At 56.3% G+C, this 18,904-nt stretch overlaps 1 protein-coding gene across 1 annotated transcript in view; it reads left to right on the forward strand.

Moving 5' to 3' along the window:
- The window catches only part of LOC309412254 (uncharacterized protein), a 61,674-nt gene that overhangs the window by 18,202 nt on the left and 24,568 nt on the right, over positions 1 to 18,904 (forward strand). Inside the window, exons 7-13 of the mRNA XM_082009126.1 lie at positions 3,512 to 4,267; positions 9,716 to 9,760; positions 10,620 to 10,739; positions 15,459 to 15,497; positions 15,639 to 15,692; positions 16,206 to 16,259; positions 18,360 to 18,467. Of these exons, the coding sequence (XP_081865252.1) occupies positions 3,512 to 4,267; positions 9,716 to 9,760; positions 10,620 to 10,739; positions 15,459 to 15,497; positions 15,639 to 15,692; positions 16,206 to 16,259; positions 18,360 to 18,467 (1,176 nt within the window). The remainder of the gene's footprint in view (positions 1 to 3,511; positions 4,268 to 9,715; positions 9,761 to 10,619; positions 10,740 to 15,458; positions 15,498 to 15,638; positions 15,693 to 16,205; positions 16,260 to 18,359; positions 18,468 to 18,904) is intronic.

The raw sequence follows: 18,904 nt of genomic DNA on the forward strand, positions 1-18,904 counted from the left end.
GATGCTGCAGCTCCAGCCCGCCCGTGCTGCGGATGCGCAGCGCTGGCTTCTGCCCTGCTCTCACCATCTGAAGCCCCATTTCCCTCCACCTCAAAGGCAGCAAAACCACCGTGATTTAACCGGCAGCGTGTTTCCATTTGTTCCGAACTCCGCAGGCGCGTTCGCTGTACATGAGCTTTTCCCTCACGAACACACCTTCATTGCAACCTGTCCCCTTCGGGTGCTTTGCTCCGATGGCTGTGCAGAGCTTTTGCCGCTTGCTTTCCTCAGCCTCCCTGCATCGTACCCGGACACTGGGTGCCGTTTAGGAAACGCAGTCTTTACCTTCCGTCGCTCTTCAGGGCTGCGATGGCAACGAGCTCTCCTGGCGACTGAACTGCGGCCGGGTGGTGCCCCAGGGAAAATCCGAGCGCGCCGAATTGCTCGAGATGGCTGGAGATGAAGCCGGAGAATTTCTCATCAAGGCGCTGGCGGAGGCAGAGGGCCAGAAGGGTGGGATCTGTGTCCTCCCGTTCTCCCGTTCCGCTCGCTTCCCCCGGTGGTTCTTGCTTCTCCCCGGTGAGCACGGCCGTGGGTCAGCGCGCTCACGTCCGCGGGGCGCAGCGGCTGCTCCCCTCCGCTGGCAGCTCTGTTCGGCGATGAAGCAAGGCGACGAGGTGTTGCAGGACCTCGCCTCAGGAGCTTCCCAACCCTGAGAAAATTCCCCTTCAGAATTAGGGTAATCTCCTCCTTTTCCAATTCCTCCCTTCTCTCCTGTTTCACGCGTTCTACCCTTCGGTTGCACCCAGTGGTCTCCAGCCTGCAAGGCAGGCCCACGGGTCCTCGTTAGAGGTCTCTGGGGAAGGAGGGGCTGGCTGGTCACCTCCGGTCTTTGCCTTCCCACTTGCCATCTCTGTTTCCTTTGCTGTTTGTCTTTTCTGCCTTATCCCCACCTCCCTCAACTTTTACTCCTTGGTACTAGGTTGTCTCTGGCCTGCTTAACACCTACCCTAGACGTCGTTCTTTAAAAATATGCCTATCGATGTCATTTGGGGCATAAAAATCCCGGTGATAGAGGAGTGCTGGTCCTTTGGCTTGGGACTTAGTGTTGGCTGGAGGAGCGGAGTAACACCAGCACATCGTTGTCACCATTGCCTCTCCCTTTGGGGGGGTCAAGGCTCTGCAAGTGGGGTGACAAATTTGTGCAAAGGACTGAGGAAATAGGAATATTCCTGTTTTTCCAAAAACCTCTGTACTGAGGCTGTCTTGGCTCAGAAATACATTGTCTCTTTGGGCGAGTAGCATGGCTTCAAGAGGAGTCGGGGTGGTTGGCCCCAAGTCCCCCTCAGCTGCGGCTGCAGGGATTAAAGAGCACCAGGGCTCAGGTAACGCGAGATCTGGATGTGACCCACGGTGGGCTCCTCCGGTACCTGCACGTGGTCTTTGATACTCCCCTCGTGTATTTACCCACTGCAACATCAGAGGCACCAATGAAAATGGGTGCACTGTGGGCCTGGCCATCCCCCTCCTGCGGGCGCGAGGGTGGAAATGCTCTGTGGAGGTGTCCAGAGGTTGCGTCCGTGGCTGGTATCAGCTGTAGTTTTTTTGGCATTGCTGATTTTTCAGGAGGGTGCTGATTTGCCCCAGTTAGAACTTCTTGTGGGGAAAGTCTGCTTTGGGGTAGGTTTTGGAAGGAAAAAAAAGGTGGTCAAAATACTTCATTTTGATATTTAAAAATAGAAAGCAACACTTTTTTTCTGATTTGAGATAGGTTTTAGCTTATAAAATCACTTGTGCATGAAAGCTTGAAATCAAAGTAAATCATAACACATTATATATAATAAACAAAGACAGACATCCCCCCCCGCCAAAAAAAAGTTTTCACAATTGAAAGCAAAGCATTTCAACTGTTTTTAGAAGAAACTCTTCAAACTTGACATGAATTTTCATTTTTCCTCCCCAGCTGGGATGGGAAGCGTTTGGAAATCTCTGATCTGATGGCATGGCATCCAGCAGCAGCAGAGCAAAGGCCTCAGCAACTCCTGCTGCCTTTGGGGCTCCTCTGCCTCCCAGGGCCCTCCAGCAGTGGGGCTTGGCCGGAGCTGGCTCCCCTGACCCACCCATATCGTTGGGTCCTTACAGGCAGAATCATGGGTTCTGGCAGTGAAATTTTTGTTTTTTCTGCTTGCTGTTCACGCAAATCCAACTTGGTGCTCCCAAGTGAGCATGCACCTTGGGTCCGTGGTGCAGAGCACAATCAGAACCAGATAACGGGTTCAATCAAAAGAAGACAGGATGGGAAGGATGCTCCATATCTCCTTGTACCTCTCCGCTCCCCTTCTGCAGCCCCGCAAGGCAAGCGTGGGCCTGCATCTCCCTCTAGTGACTTCTCGCAGACTGTCTCCTCAGCTGCATGGCACCAACACCAAGGAGCCACCGGCCAGGGCTGAGGTCCCACCACCTCTTCTTGGTGCCACGCCCCGGGTTGTCCGTGCCCCATGGAGTCGGTGGGAGCGCAGGGCAAGCTCTGAGCGGGGGGCGTGTGGGGCTGGCGGAAATGCTGCCGGCTGTTCCAGGAGAGGTGAGGGTCCTTCACGCCCACCAACCAACCCAACCCAGGGTCTGTGCCTGTGTGGCTCAGCGTGCGAGCCCCATCTGAGGCGCTTGAGCTGGTGCTGGATGTAAAACCGATGTACATTTTAGATGTAGGTAAACGCTCTAAAGTTTAACCCCGTTTTCACGTTCAGCACTTTCATCTTGAGCATTGACTATTTCTACCAACATCGCCGTTTTCCTCCGTCCACGGCTGGTGGCTGCGGGGCTGAGAGCGCCATTGCGGCCTGCGCTGTCCTGCAGCTGAAGACAGAGCGAGTCTCTTGCAAGCCTCTGCCCTAAATTAATTTGCCACAAGCATCCAGGAAGGTTCACCTGGGCCTGCGTCTGCCTTCCCTTCGCGACCCTGGAGGTTTGCCGCGTTGGGGCAAACCAACTACTGCAGCTGCTTGGCTGGGGAGGAGGTGGGTGGTGGGGGGTGCAAGCTCCTGTGCCATTCCCCCGAGACCACCAGGAGCCTCAAAATATGCAGAAGCAGCAAAATCAGGGGCTGAAGGGGCAGACTGCTCCCTGGTGTAACTCTATACATTTGCTTTAATTGTTTTAGTAATTGCTCTCAAGCTTGGATTTCTGTCATCAGGCTGTGGGCTCTTCTCTTGATGCCCCTCTAGCATAGAAAATTGGGGGGGGGGGCATCGCAGTGGGACTGCGGAGGTTTGTATTGGCGTGGTCCATGCCAGGAACTGGCTTGTGTCCCCTGTGGAGGGCGAGTTGCGCTCTGTAGGCGGCTGAGCTGACCTGCCCATCACCAACGAGCCTCCCCGGAGCCCGGGGGCTCCCACAAGCCCTGGGCTGCCCTGCGTCCCCCGGCAGCGCTCGTGCCTGTGGGAAATGAAGAAGCACAAAGCGTGTTGAGCAGAGGGGGGGGAAGTGAAATCTTCAAATTTCTTTTTTTTTTTTTTTCCTCCTCCTTTTTCAGGACTCTGCACCCACTGATTCAGATTTGACCCTGGGGCCACCTTGGACATGGGAGGGTGCCCAGGAGACCCTCAGCCTCCAGCCTGATGGGAGCGCCCTGACTTCGCTCTCTGCTACCGAGATGCCGTCGGCTGAGGAGGAAGAGGGCAGCCTTTCTATCGAGGATGAAGGCTTTGAGCTGTTGAACTCCACCTATAATAAAATCACCGGCCCCGGCAGGCCAGGGCTCGGCAGGAGCAGCCCATGGGCTGCTGGTAGCTCCGGTGAGTCCATGGTCACAGTTTCCTCAGTTTCTCCCGCGCACTGTCGCGATGCCTCGGTACCTGACGGTGCTTTTATCCGCCCAGGAGCCTCCATCAAAACACACCGAGCAGCCAAGAAGGAGCGTGCCTCTGACCCCCGGGAGGAGAACGTCACCATGGAGAAGCTGACGGGGGGTGCGGGCACGCGGCAACGGCTCTCGCCCGGCAAACCCGGTGATGCCATCACTGACCTGGACGTGCCTGCCACCTTCACCAAGGTCTCCCCATCGGCGCGTCAGGCAGCTGCCCCCAAAGGAGACGTGCCTAAAGGCCGGCTGGGAACCGGGCCAGCGGCGGGTGTCCCGGAGCACCCTCCGGTAGCAGCCAGCCCCGCTGTCCCAGGGCTCGGGGACAGCACCGCCCGCCCGGGACGCCCCCTCATGCCGGTGGCACATGGGCAGCTGGGTCACGTGAAGCCGGGACCACCGGGGCTACCGGGACCGCCAGGGCTGCCGGTGAGTGGCGGAGGTGATGGCTGCGGGAGGGGAGGGTGGGTGGTGGTCCGTCTTCCCCTCCAAAGTGGGTGGTGAGCTGCTGTGCCAGCCCCTCGCTGTGGCAAACTGGGCAGGGAAACCTCCTCCGTGTGGGTGGCATGGGGCTGTGCACCAGCCTGGCCCTGCCAGAAGGGGTTTTGGTGTCCTTGAAGAAACTTCACTGGCAACTGGAGAGGATAAGATGATTCCACTAGGACAAGGGGTAATGGTTTTAAACTGAAAGAGTTTTAGGCTAGACATAAGGAAGAAATTTTTCACAAGGAGGGTGGTGAAACCCTGTCCCAGGTCACCCAGAGAGGTGGTCAATGCCCCATCCCTGGAAACATCCCAGGTCAGGCTGGACGGGGCTCTGAGCAACCTGCTCTGGTTGAAGATGTCCCTGCTCACTGCAGGGGGTTGAACTAAATGGCCTTTAAAGGTCCCTTTCAACCCAAACTATTCTATGATTCCCTTATCCCCCCTGCGCTAGAGATGATCTTAAGTCATTTAACCACATTGTCGGTTCTCATTTCACCCTGGTCCTGCCCAGAGGCAGGCTGAGGGGCTCAGAGCAGGGCCAAGCCATCTCCTGCAGCCCCCATCCCCACAGCAAACCCCAGGCGTCAGCCCCCGCTGGCATTGATGTCCTTTGCTTCTCTACCGCAGCAACACCCCGAAATTTGTGGTGTTGAGCATTGAATTTGTCTTGAAATAAGTTTTGATTATTTTTCAGATTATTCATCAATCATAGTGGGTATAAAAGAGGAAATTAAAAAAAAAAAGGTAAACTTAGGATACACAAATCTTTACAGAATTCATCAGTCTTCATTGAGAAGTAGCTGAAAAATGTTTCTATGTATTTTCCCGTGTTTGTTTATTCTGCCAAAACGATTTGCCTAATTTGGTTACGTTTTCTTAGCAGTTCCTCTAGAAAATTGCATTTCGTTTCCCCAGTGCCACTGCCAGAAGTGACCATGGGTATCTTCTCGTCCCGCCCAGGCAGACGTCCACGCAAAAGCCATCGGGGCTGCCCTGAGCTCGGGGCTGCCCTGGGGGTTCACCCAGATGCTGCAGGGCGGGTCTCCACACACGCCTGTTTTTATGGCTGTGTTTGAGGGACCTGGCACTAAATTCGTCATCAGTGAGCCAGGGTTCGTAGGATAACGGTTAAAATTAGGACTGCTAGCTTCCCCCTTGAGTCATCTCCTTGCTGCTGCATCTATTGCCTGCAAAAATAGAAGAAAATGGCCAACGGAACAGATGCTGAAGGATGAAAAAATCCCGGGAGTGGAGGAAACATCACGATATTTGACAGCCCTGCTGTCAGCCAGCAGGAGGGGAGGCAGCGCGAGGAGGAAATTGCTTTTCCCTCCTGTGGAAAGCATTGAGATGGGTTTTTTCTTGGTCATGAGCATCCTGGGTAAAAGCACAGGTACAAGCAGCTTCATCCCGGCATTAGGAGTTTGGGTTTGAGATGCTGGTGCAAGCAGGTGCGGGCTTGAAGCTCTGCAGTGCCGCGTGCCATGCACGGTCAGGGCTATTAATTTTAACTAAAATTATGTGCTGGCAGCCTTTCCCGCTGTTTTGTCACCGCTCCTCAGGGCTGAGGGCAGGCAGGCTCTGCCCTCACTGCCAGCCCCCACAGGTTCTCCTTCCTCCTTGGGTCTCCATCCCACCAAGCCCCTTCATCCGTCCTGAGCTGTGGGGGGTCTGGGCACGTAGAGCCTGTTTTGGGGCTACTGCACAGTCCGGGCACCCTGAATTGATACCCACACGCCTCGCTGCTGCCATGCTCCACGCTTGTGGTGATGCCAGCAAAGGTGCGATGGATGTTGTGGGTGTTTAAATGTATCCTGTAGAAGGGCAACCAAAGAATCGGTGCCCTTGCCTTGGAAAACTTCATTAAAAGGAATTTTGGGGATTTTCCTTTGGGAGTGGGACTTTGCCTTACCGCTGGGTTTGGCAGCGGTGATGTGTGCTGGGCTTGCGGCTCACCCTCTTACTGCATCACCTCGGGCAGCCTTGCAACCGGCACCTGGGCACGAGGCAGGGAGGGTGTCTGGAGGTGACACCTCTCATTATTCTTAGAGGAAATGTTTTGAAATAACAGGGGTTTAGCACCAACGTTTTCACTTGTGGGGTTTTTCTCCTCCTCTTTCACTGGCAGTGTCAATCAGGGAAATCAGTGGGGCACAGACCTCCAGCCCTGGCCCACCGTGCGATGGGTCCTGTCCCGCGGTGCAGGTTTGTGTACATCTGGTTTGCCACCCTCAGAGATTTTTATGCCTTTGCAAAAACACTTTGGGTAGCTGTTCCAGTCAGGAGGTGTGGTTGGAGGTTTATTTATCGTCCTGCCAAGTCCTGATAGTGCCCTAATGCTGTTCGGGGCATTTATGGACTGTAGACCCCGCAGACCGCGTGCCCTCGGTTCCCATCCTAGTCATCCTCCTCTGTAAAGGCGTTGGAGATCAGTGGGGAAAAAAAACAACATGTGAGAAGCGGAAAGTGTTTCTTACTTTAAAAGCTGCTGGGTTTTATGGTCCTGCTAATCTTCCTTGCAAGGATTTCATTGCGTTGCCAGTATTCAAAAGCTCCTTGGCTTTCATACATGTTTCATGGGGGTTCTCAGCTGTCAGTATGTCCCCACAGGCTTTTTTTTTTGTTTTGTTTCTGTTACTCAAAGTTAGCACTGGCTGTTTAGGAGCAGGGATGTGGTTTCTATTCGTAGGCTTAACTTGAATCGTGCTGGAGGCACCTGGTGTCAGGGATGGCATGAACGCGAGCAACAGTTCATTGCAAAGCCTCCTCTGTGCTTCCCCTGCCGGAGCCATCCGCTGTTCGCAGCGCCCAGGGCTGCAGCCGCCGGGTCACGCCGCAGCAGGAGGGACGGTGCCGCGGGCGGTTTGCCGGGCGAAACACCGGCTGCCTTCTGGATGGGAACTCATGGACCGATTCTCATTTTTCTCTCCTGGAACGTTACAGTCCTTGGGTTTGCTGTTCCTGGGGCTCTGAGTTGTTCTTTTCGGTTTGCAGAAAATGCCGTCAGGCTGGGAGATGCTTAAAGGAGAGAAATAGATTGTAGTGATCGTGTCCCTGTACTGGGCACTGGTGAGGCCGCACCTCAAATCCTGTGTTCAGTGTTGGGCCCCTCACGCCAAGAAGGACGTTGAGGTGCTGGAGCGTGTCCAGAGAAGGGCAATGGAGCTGGGGAGGGGTCTGGAGCACAAGTCTGATGAGGAGTGGCTGAGGGAACTGGGGGTGTTCAGTCTGGAGAAGAGGAGGCTGAGGGGAGCCCTCATCGCTCTCTACAACTACCTGAAAGGTGGGGGGTTTACCTGGTGAGGGGGGGGTTGGTCTCTTCTCCCAAGTAACCAGCGATAGAATGAGAGGAAATGGCCTCAAGTTGCACCAGGGGAGGGTTAGACTCGATATCAGGAAAAATATCTTTACTGAGAGAGTGGTCAGGCATTGGAACAGGCTGCCCAGGGAGGTGGTGGAGTCACCATCACTGGAAGTGTTCAAAAAACATGTGGATGTGGCACTTCAGGACATGGTTTAGTGGGCATGGTGGTGTTGGGTTGATGGTTGGACTTGGTGATCTTGAAGGTCTTTTCCAGCCTTAATGATTCTGTGAGATGCCGTCGAATTTCAGGGGGTGATGTTGTGCCCACGGCTCGATCCTGTCCCTCCACCATGCACAGTGGGTGTTGGCTTTGCAACGTTGGTGTTCATGCTGGGGGTGGCCGTGGCTGGCGCCTGGGGAGGAGCAGGAGGAGGAACGGCTCTTTGGCCATCGCAGAGAGGGTCCTGGTGCATTGAAGCATCCTCTTTGGAGCACCGTGACCCACTGCTGACCGCATCAGAGGAAGGCTTTGTTGGGCAACCCATCGGCTGTTGGCATACCTCAGCTGTGGACCTAGGGCAGCAGGTGTCCAGGCAGGAGTAAATCAAGAGGCTGCATCCAGAAGTGACTGGAGCCCATAGATTTGAGGGGGATTGGGCAAGGCAGGACTTACTGAAGGTTCTAATTTATATCTGTGCCCAGGGCAGAGAGGAGGAGCCTGTCCCCAGGCACCTTGCAGTGGGCTCCTGGTGCCCGCAGTAAAATGCTAGTGACTCCAAACTGGGTACCTGCCTGCAGAACCGGTCGCTCAGCAGCACGTGCCCGGCTCCTTAAAGGAGGGGTGCTGGGTGGGTAACCTGAGGGGCTGCCTGGCACCAGGACGGGGTCCCTGCCCATTCTGGTCCATGTTTTAATATTGGGTATAGCAGATAGGAATTGCCTTATTGCACCTCTTTCAGCAATACCCAAGGTTTGAAAATGGGAGCAGAGTTGCCAGCATCGCTGCCGCTACGTGTGCCATTTGGCACGAACGCGTGCCCTACGCAAACCAAGCTCAGGAGGCACGTTCCCCACCCCCGGGGAGGGGGAACTGAGCCACGGTGCCCCGTGGGCTTCAGATCTGGGCATTTTAGGTGATGAAAGTCCCCTCAGTGAGGCATGCCTCAGTGCCAAAGCTGTTTCTGGACACGCAGCTTGGCCTTTTTACCCATCCCATCAGCACGAGGAAGAGAGATTTGGGCTAGCTGCTGCCCGATCAAGGGCTGCCTCGGTCACGGGGGTGCAGCCGCATCCGTGCTGGGGTGCTGTGATGCAGTGTGGGTCCCAGGCTCGCTGCCTGGCTCAGGCAAGGCCGTTTGCAAGCTCAGAACAAGAACGGCGGCGGCGATTGAAGCCATCGGAGCCGCCGCTCTGCAGCAGAGGCGCAGGCAGACGCTGCGCCGCAGCCTGGCGCGTTATCAGTCTCTGCCGACATCTTCCAGGTAGATTCCTTTCATCGAGAAAAGCCGGGATCTGCCACCTGATTTTCTCTCTGCCTGGACAGACGCTTTGGTAAGCCCTGAAGCAGGGTCACCGCTTGGCCGAAACGTGCACTTTTGACTAGAGATGGGCTTAGATCAGATCTCACACAAGTTAGGAGCCACAGATGTCTGCATCCTCATCCAAGCTACTGTTTGAGTGTGTGGCCGTGATCGAGCTTGATGGGTTTTTTTTTTTTCTCTCACACTGCCTCTCCTCACCAGGTGTCAGGAAATGTGCTCCCACGCCCTGGCCATATGGTCTGGGGCATTTCTGTGGTGGATGCCGGAGGATTACGCCGCTCAGCTGGCTGAGCAGAGCTGCTTTCTGCTGCCAGGGCAGGAGAGTGGGAAGGGAGCAGCATAAAATAGGGTGCACCTTCCACCCCGCCAGTCCTTGGCGTGTTTCTCTGAGACTTGGTGCTGCTGCTTTGCTCTGAATCAGCTGCTTCAGTTCCTGCTTCCCTGGGGCCGGGATGTCCCTGGCCGTGGCACTGGTCACCCAGGATCTCCCCCGGTTGGGGAGGGTCCCTCTTCAGGGTGACACAGATCTCCTCTTTTGCCTTTCAGGGCTGTCCTGGGAGACGTGGACTGGTGGGACCCAAAGGAGACAAAGTGAGTACCCAAGAAAACATGGGAAGGGGTGTAGGGTCTGAGGCAAATACCACAGATGGTTTGGGTTGGTGTGGGTGTTTTTCATCAAGAGAGCAGTGTGAGCTTCTGAAGCTGCAGTCTGGTGGTCCTTTATGTGTGTTTGGAAGAGTAAAGAACTATTTTTACTGGCTATTTTAAGCCTAGGCTCAGGACTGAGCTGACTGTCTGGACAAGCTGCTGCCTTTCCTCTGAGCCACTTAACAGCTCTGCAGAGGTGGCAGAGCAGGGAGATGAAGCAGCTTTGGGAGGGATGCTGGGCTGTCCCAAAGTCCAGCCCCGTGCTATATCCCCCAAGACATCTTGGAGGGACGTCTGTCCTCCAGCACCGTGTTGGCCAGACCCACAGCTGCCCTTCCTGCTCCAGGAACCCGGCGTGCCCATCCCCTGCTGCACAGAGCATTGCCTAGTCTGCCTGGCAGACGCTGTGAGATGCTCTGGATTAAGGGTGGTGCCTCAGTTTCCCCATCAGTAGAGCAGCGAATGTGCTTCTAACCACCTTTGCACAGCAGTTTCCGTCTTTCCCAAGCTGCAGAGGAGCAAACAGATTTCCCCACGAGTCTCCTCTGCTGTGCATTAGCTTCAATACCTCTGGCATTTAGATGGGTCTGGGCACAGGCATGTGCGTATGAAGCTCATTCCTTTTGCTTTCTATGTTGTCAGGGTTATCTAGACCTTAAGAGTGGGTTTGAACCCAGGAATTATTAATGTGCCTAGAGCCAGGCTTTGCTCAGGCGCTGACTTGAGTCAGAGCCTGCGTTCAGCCTGTGTTGACAGTTAAAAACCCCCGGCTGGTTTTAAGGAGCTGCCCTTGTCTTCCTAGGGGTACCCTGGGGCCGTGGGGCGGACAGGCCCCCCTGGGGACCCAGGCCCCGTGGGCATCCCCGGTGCCCCCACCATCGTCCTCTGGAGGAACTCCAGGGAGGACTGGCAGACGTTCACGGTGAGTCGCGTCCGCGAGCGCGCGGGGAGCCCCGCTGACACCTCCCATGCGGGCGCCTCTCCGCTCGGCTGGGATGGGAGCTGGGAGGAAGGCTTTGCGCTTCCTGACCCGCGGGGTTCGGATCCCTCACGCTTTGGAAGGGGGTTTCTTTCGCCCCTTCCCTCCCCTCCCAGCCTGTGGAGCTGGGCTGCGGCGGGAGGACAGAGGCGGGGAGGCAGCGGGGCAGAGGGAGGGTGCCAAGGAGAGAGGTGCTGTGCGCCGGGGGCCTCTCCGCAGGCGGCCGTCCTCGGGTGATGTGGCGTCAGCGTGCGCCTCGTTCGCCGCTGCGCTCGCGCAGCCGCCCCTCCTTCCCCTGCAACGGAGGCCGTGGTTCCCCGCGGCGCGCACGCACCCGCGACCTCCCAAGGGAGGCTCGTGCCCTGTCTCTGCAGGACGGGGGCCAGAGAAGGTCCAAGCCATGCAGAAGGCAGCCCCTCTCCCGCTCTGTCTTGCCGGTTACAAAGAGCTGCTCCTGTTTTCCACCATACCCCAGTTTCCTGCTGCGGCTTTGGCTCGCGGGGTTGGTGTCCATCAAGCTTCTTGCCGAGACGAGATGCTTTCTGCCCCGAGCCCTGCCGCCGTGGGGAGCAGCTGAGCGGGGCCGGCGGGGAGGCAGCGGCGCTTCAGCGGCTGCGTCGTTGGCTGCAAAGCACCACGCGCCGTGGGAGCGACCGCTGCCATGGCCCAGCACAGCGACCGCCGTCACTAAGCTTAGTTTCAACCGCTCTCTCGAGCCTTGCCTAAGCCAGGCAGGGCAATAGCCGACGGCACGGGGTTTTGAACTGCTTTAGGCACCGCACCAGCCTGGGGCTGGAGTCGCCGGGGCGGGAATGCTCTCTGCATTCTGCTGCTGTGACGTCCCCCCGATGGGACTGCAGCCTGTCCGGGTGATATCGGCTGCTCAAAGCCGACACCAGGCAGGGCAGCTTGCGACAGGCAGAGTAATGGGCCAGTGAGAGGCCAGGCTTAACGCTCTGACTCTCTAAAAGCTTTAATGACCTTGGGCATGACACTTGACTTACCTTCAACTCATCCATTTGTGAAGAGGGGTAACGGCACCCTCTGTTCCAAGGAAAATGCCTTTAATAATGGCCAAACGATACAGTGAGGAGGACTTCTGCTCTGCTGGCGCAGCACACCCCGAGGAAAGGACGATGCTGTCCGGAGGTACGAGGTGGAGAGCGGCCCTGCGCTGGTCTGGCTCTGAGCTTGGGTTGACTGACCAGAAGTCCTTGGGCAAGACCTGCCCCTCGTGGTTTTGCATTGGATTGGATCAAAGCAGCTGCAGAAGATAAATAATTGCCTTAGAGGAGATCAGATTCCTCCTGGGAAGCACAGGAGAGCTGACCATTGGGAGATATCTTGGCTGACCTGGTGGACCTCCATGTTCTCCTGTCCTCCTGCTGCTCTAGAGCAGGAGCTGTGCCGTTATCGATGCTCACGAGACCCATCGCAGGCACGCAGTGCAGGACCAGAGTAAACAGGCATAGAAGGGAGTGAGCTGGAAGTGCTGGCTGGAAGAAGCCTGCAGTGCCAGAGAGCATCTCCATCTCTGCGCCAGGGCAATCGCCTTCCTCCCAGGGTGTTTGGGGTAGACAATCTGCATAATCAATTACTGCGGTCAGGGCACGGTTACAGCACTTTGCAGGGCTGCTGACGCTCCTCGCTCCGCATGCTCAGCCAGAATTGCTTTTTGCTTTTTTTTTTTTTTCTTTTGCCTGCCTGCATTTGGAAAGGGATCTCAGGGTTTGTTCTTCTGCAGGCAGAAATGTTCTTGCCTATGGATGTTGCCGTAGACCGTCATTTCTTTGGTGTACCACCACCTTCGGTGCTTGGGCGTTGGGAACGCTGGAGGGAGCAGATGGTCTCGCCTGTGCCTGGGGAGCCGGAGCTGGAGGGGTGCCGGGGCGCTGGCTGCAGGCTCCCAGGGGGGCTGCATGCTGGCACTTGGCCCGGTGCTTTTGGCAAAATGCCTATCTCAAGGGGAAGGCAGTGTCTGGCAAGGATGGCGTGGGGCACCCAAAAGCCTTGCTGGGCTATTGTGTCTCTGGCCGTATGACCCCGGCAGTGCCGGCGGCGGCGTTTTGCTCGCTGGCAGGAAACGAGAGCGCAAAGCCGTGGGCTGGGTTTTGCTAATCTTTGTTGAGATAGCGCAGGGGTGAGAAGCTGAGCGGTGGCTGCCGTGAGGATGGGGGGGCTGTCTGCTTCTGCAGCCCCCGACAGAGTACTGGGGGGGCTGGAGAAATACTGTGGCTTGGGACAGTCCCGCTCTTGTGAGCAGAGTGCTTGTGATTTGGGGGCTGCAGGGGAGGCATCCTGGGCTGCAGGGGTTTGTTGTTGTCGCAGCTTTTGGAAACACAAGTCAGAGGAGATGCCTCTCAGGCCAGGGCATGTCAGTCAGTATTATGGACCGGGAAAGCAAGGGCCATGGGTGACCGTCCCAGAGCAGTTACGGTTGTTGGGTTGCTCCTGCTCCTTCTCGGTGAAACAAGCCTTTGCTCTTCATGGGGACTGAGCAAAACCAGCCTAAAGTCACTGCGATGCTGCCCAAGCTCCTGTCCTGCTTTTTTGTTCACAATGGGTTGACAGGCGTTGGGGCTGGAACTGTTGCTGTCTTCTTCCAGCAGCGTTGACTTTGGCAGTGGAAGAGTCCCAGAAGCTGGGGAAGGAGGGAGGAGAACTGGAGCTCCCACAGTTATTAGGGAGCTTAATCTGCAGCACTAGTATCCTTTCTTTTTATCTCTCCCAATACCTTTCAGAGCAAGAGGTCAGGCCAGGAAATGAGGGCTGCTAACCTTAGGGCAAAAGAAAACAGTGCTCCACGCAGAAAGGAGGCAACGCTTAGGGATTTCCTACCGCCAAAAGGCCAGCAGCTCACGCGGCCCGGTGACCGCCGCGGGGTGGCCTCGGGCGGGTGGTCACCGGGTGAGCTGGGCAGGGTGGCCAAGCTGGTGCTGCAGGGCATGGCTTGCTCCCTGCAGAGCTGTCGGAAGGGTTTTCTCTGCCCTGCTCTCGGGCTGGAGTTGTACGGGAGGACAGATCCGTACAGCAATCGCTTCCCATCTTCCAGCCCCTCCGTTCGCTCACGATCCCTGGACCCGTCATGCCGCTCCCCTGCGGGCCAGAGCTGCAGCGAGCAAAGCGTTGACTATTTCCTGCTGAGATTGCAGAGGGGAATTAATTTCTCTCCCTTCTCCTTGGCATCTGGTGCTCCGAAATACAAGTTCAACATCTCCTGTGGGATCCCGCCCCCCACTGCCTTTTAAAAGATTGGCTTTTTTTTTGAAGCCTAATGAAATAATATCCTGTCCCAAGTGAACTTGAGTTCACCGATTCCCGAGACAAGGCAAAGCATTGGCCATGCTCCAACCCCCCAAAAAAAGGTTTTGTGAGCAGCTTTTGAGAGAAATGAGAACTGGCTGGACAAGAGGGCCATGGTTTGGGCCTGGCAGGCTGGCAGGGGCTGCACCCGTTCGCTCACAGGAATCAATTTGGGATCAACTTGAAAGGAACCGAGATGCCTGGTGCAGTAAAATGCATCCATCCATCATCTGCCCCCGAGAGCTCTGTTCATTATTAGAAATATTTCCATATGTTGAAAGGTCTGTGTTTATTTTTGGTAATGAGTTCCTTGGCTTTTTCCCTTCTCTCTCCTCTGGTATTGGAGGATGGATCTTTTTAGGGGGGGACAGGAGGGGGTTTCCCAGCGCTCCTGAGGCTGAAGCTGGGGAGCACATGGGAATCCTGCCCCTCCAGCTGCTTGGGACTGGGGTGAGGAACAAGGAGGGGCTTTTTTTTTTTTTTGATGCGAGCCAGGATTTGGAGGGGCTGCCTGGACCATATGTCTGGTCTCGCCGTGGGAAGCAGGAGGGAGGAGGAGGAGGAAAGGTGGGTTTTGCCTCCGGAGTTGCCTGTGGCTTGTGCTGCTGGGAGGGCAGGAGGATGGCTGGTAGCTGGAGATAGACTGTTTCGTTCCCTGGCCATGTCCCAAAACCTGAGGAAACTTGGCTGCGCCGTGAGTGTTTTAGGACCTTTACGCTGGTTTTGAACTATGGCGGGATTAGCTGTGTCTACAATGGGATTAGCCCACCCTGTGGCTTTGGAGTGTTTTTTTTTCCTCTTTGTGGTCACTTGGTCTTCTAAAAAATTGGAGGTGTGTGAAAGATTTGGCTGCTAAGAGCAGCAAGGAGAAAGCCTGCAGCCACGGCTGCCCAGGCATCTCCTCCTCTGGGGCTTTAGATGTGGCTGGTCGGGATGAGGTTTCCCACCTGGGGCAATCTGCAGTGCCAAAACAGCTGGTTTTAGTCCAACCGGGTCTAAATATGAGGGTACCCGCACTCACCAACACCACGTCTCTGACCTCTCCACACGCAAAACATTTCTGGTGTCCCAAGGTTGCTAGGGCATCCATGGGGGAGCTGAATTTCAGGAAACTTCAGAAGAAGTGGGCTCTCCATCTTAATTTGCTAATGAGGCCAGTAGTTCCTTGTGTCCTACACGTTGTCCTTAGATTAAGCCTTCTCCTGTGACTTGCATACACATAGTATAAAAAATTAATTAGAGGGCTGGTTCATTGCTATGTTTTCCCAAGCAACAGGCAAAAGATTTTGAAGCCAGCAAAAGAGGAGTTGGGATTTTTTTTTTTTTGACATTTTGCTTTTTTTCCCATTCTCCTTTTAGCAATCACCGTTTTACCAGCTACTGCATGCGGGCTGGCCAGTGAGTATCGCTGTTAAGCAACTTTCTGTGGTTTGTTGTTGTGGTTTTTTTTTTTTTTTGCTCAGCTTGGTCGGCTGGGTTTTCTTCCTCACCACTTTGTCAGCGAGATTTGTTTTACCAACGTTCCTCTTTTTAATCCAGAGAAAACCCGGAGCCCCTGGGCCCCCAGGACATCCAGGGAAAACAGGAGCACCCGTAAGTAAGAAAAGCCCCGGGGTCCCCTCCGCGGCTGGGTGCTGCCTGGCCCCGCGGCCACCCCGGCTGGCTCGGGGCAGAGTGGGCACCTCCAGCTGCTTGGGCTGTCCCCAAAAGCCCCTGCCGCCCCCGGTGTGCTGTAATTAAGGGTAATTAAGGGCCCTGGGATTGGGTTTCAAAGAAGCCTAACGGTTTGCTTGTCGGCTTCCCACCAAAACCTGGGGGACGATCAGTATCGAACTCCCTGCGTTTTGTTGGCGGCCCTGGCCCCTGCCCCTCTCTCCGCCAACTGAACAGCGAGGGTTCATCATCCCGGGACACCGGGGTCCCTGTGCTGCCCCCGAGCCCCCCTGGCCTGGCCGCAGCCCGCGAAGGCTGGCGGGTGGGCCGCACGTCCTCCGGTGCTGCTCCGCCGCGCGCCGCCCTCGCCATGACAGCCTCCGCGGGGCTCGCGCCCTCGGCGCGGCGGGCAACGGTGACGCCTTTGTCGACTCGGTCCGTCTTCGCGCGCAGGGACCCTGCGGAGATCCGGGGGAGCCGGGCGAGAAAGGCCAGCGGGGGTACACGGTGAGTGGGGGTGCCACCGCGGGGTGGGGGGTGGCTGTGGGGAGAGCCCTGTCTTTTTGTCCCAAATGCACCCTCCTCGCTGTCACCTTCGGGGAACCACCCACCCCCTTCCCTGCAGCCCTGGCCGAAGGCATGTGCGAGCCCTGCCTGTGCCCCGTGACGGGAGCCGCCACGCAGCGTGTCCTCGTGGGGCCCGGCCTCCTCCCCCGGGCCCTCGCTCTCGCAGCCCGCTTGTCCCAGTCGCTGCTGGGCTGCTCCGAAGGGATGACAGCAGCCGGCCCTGCTGCGACTCATCTCCCTGCTCGCCCACCTACTGCAGCAATTCTTTTTCGGCCCTCCAGTGTTTCCCATCCTGTGTAGCATCCCCGCAACGACCCCAACCACAACACCGTGGTCCCCGCGGCTCCCTCTCGGCAACGACCTTCCTTTCCTCCTGCCATCTTTGTTATCGCGTCTTCCTCTCCAAAACCGGGGTGGTTTTTCCTCTGGCTCGAGAGCAGGACCCGAGGACGGGCTGGGCGTACGTGGAGCGATGCTGAAGGAGGATTGGGACGGGCTGGCGAGTGGGATGTGTGCTGGCTCCTGTTGAACCTTTGAGGTCACGGCAAAAAAAAAAAAAAGAGCCGACATGTTGGGCAAGAAACGCAGCTGTGCCGTCAGGTGTCCTGTCACCCCCGGCCCCGCTCCCTTGGAGCAGGGACAAACCCTGGGGATAGTGTTTTACCAGCTGCCAACATCTGGAAGGCGTCACTGACTCTGTTAAGCCGGTTGAGTGTAAACACTGGAGTCTGTTGGCGTAGCTTCATCAAAAGGTGCCAAAGTTATTCTCTGTCTTAACATAAACAGGATCTATGAGGGGAGTCAGCAGTTTTTGGGGGGATTAGCACAGAAATGGAAAGGAACATCTTTTTTCTACCCATCACAGTCCATCTGCAAGCCTGATGCCTTTGGTTCGGGGGCTGTGTCACGGCCACAGCCCTGTCCCCAGCCCCTTGGGTTCCTGCTTCAGCATCTGCCAGAGGCTTTGCGCGGCAGGTTTCCAACAGGGAGACCCAGCTCAGCTCCAGACTCAGCTCTTGACCAGCCTGGGGTGGTTTTGTTGCTACTAAACCTTGGCCCAAAAGGACTTTGATGCCCGTTCAAGCTCCAGCAGGTCTCCACTCCCTTCCCAGGAGAGGTTGGTCGGATGGCAGCAGGGGTGAGGAGGAGGAGGGATTTCATCTGTCTGCATTAGCCCCTGAGCACACGGTTGGGTTGGGTTTGCCCATGGTCTGTTTAGCATTTGTCCCGTCTGCTCGGGCTTGCCTGCCGCAGAGGGCTGGGGCAGCCCAGGTCTCCCTCCTGCAAAATGCAAATAACAATAAATATTCCCCAAAGCTGGCACTGGAAGTGGAAGGAGGCAGAAAAGCAAACCTCCCCAAAACAAGCTTTTCTATTTTCACAACCAGATTCTTCACTCGAGAAGTAACCAAAGCAGCTGCGTCTTTCTGCTCTTCCTTCAAACTCTGACTTTACAAACTAAAACAAAGTCTAGTTTTTGGACTTGACCAAATGTTCCAAAATTTTGGAGAAATCCAAACAATCAAAGTGATTTGAAGGGAAATGTCTTCTCTTTGTTCCAGACAGTTCTTCACCCTGCCTTATTCAGAACTGCCAGTGAGCAAAGGAGAAAAAAAGTCACCCTTGAGCCCTAGCTGGGGGTGCCCAGTCTGAAGGATCTGCTCTGGCTCTTGCATGGGGGAAAGGATCAGGAGCGGCTTCGAGCACAAGCCCCGGAGCCGAGAAGCAGGCGCAGAGGGTTTTGGCTTGTCCTTCACTTCATACGTGGCTTCTTCCCTGCCTCCTGCTTTGTCTCTCACCGCACGGCCGCCGGCCGCGGCTCTCCCGGCGTTGCGGTTGGAACGCAGACCGTGTGCCCCAGGCAGCGCCTGGACGCACGAAGCTGCTCCCCCCGCCCGCCCTCCCCATCCCCCTCCCAGGCACTTGGTGTTCAGGCGTTGCTGCAAAGCAGGAGGCAGGCAGAGCTCAGCGTTTAGTTTAGTGGTTTCATAATGATGTGGGTTTTCTTAATTTCCCGTGCTCGGCTTTTTTTCTCCCCAGGGTGAACCGGGGCTCCAGGGCTTGCCGGGACGGGCGGGTTACCCCGGCTCGGATGGCTTCCCTGGCCTGGATGGCAAACCTGGGCCATGGGGGCTGCCGGGAGAGCAGGTGAGCCACGGGCAAGCAGGCAGGGCCATGGCATGGCCGGTGTCGTGGTGGGGAAGCTGCAGCTCCAAGGCTTGGGCAGGAGACAAGGGGCTCCTAACGCTGCTGTTCTTTGTTTGCTTGCCTCCTTCAACAAAAATATTCCTCCTAAGCCTACACCCCAGGCAGTCCTGGGTTAGTGGTTCGTGTTTCCCCAAAAATAAGGGCTGTAGAACAGCACGCGTGTGCGCTAAGGGATAACCCAGACGCTGCAGACCCTGCATTGAGGTGGGCCTGAGCACGAGGGCTGGGCTGCTCTTCTGTATCTGAACCTCCTAGGTGATTTTACAGGAGAAAATAACTGGGGGGGAGAAGGGAGAGTGATTTTGGACTGCCTGGGTAGCTGGTCCCTTGGTGATGTGATGGCTCCTGCCCTTTTCCAGTCCCCCAGCAGCAGTCCC

The sequence above is a fragment of the Phaethon aethereus genome (genome assembly GCF_964289735.1).
Source record: "Phaethon aethereus genome assembly, chromosome: 20".
NCBI classification, from domain to species: domain Eukaryota; kingdom Metazoa; phylum Chordata; class Aves; order Phaethontiformes; family Phaethontidae; genus Phaethon; species Phaethon aethereus.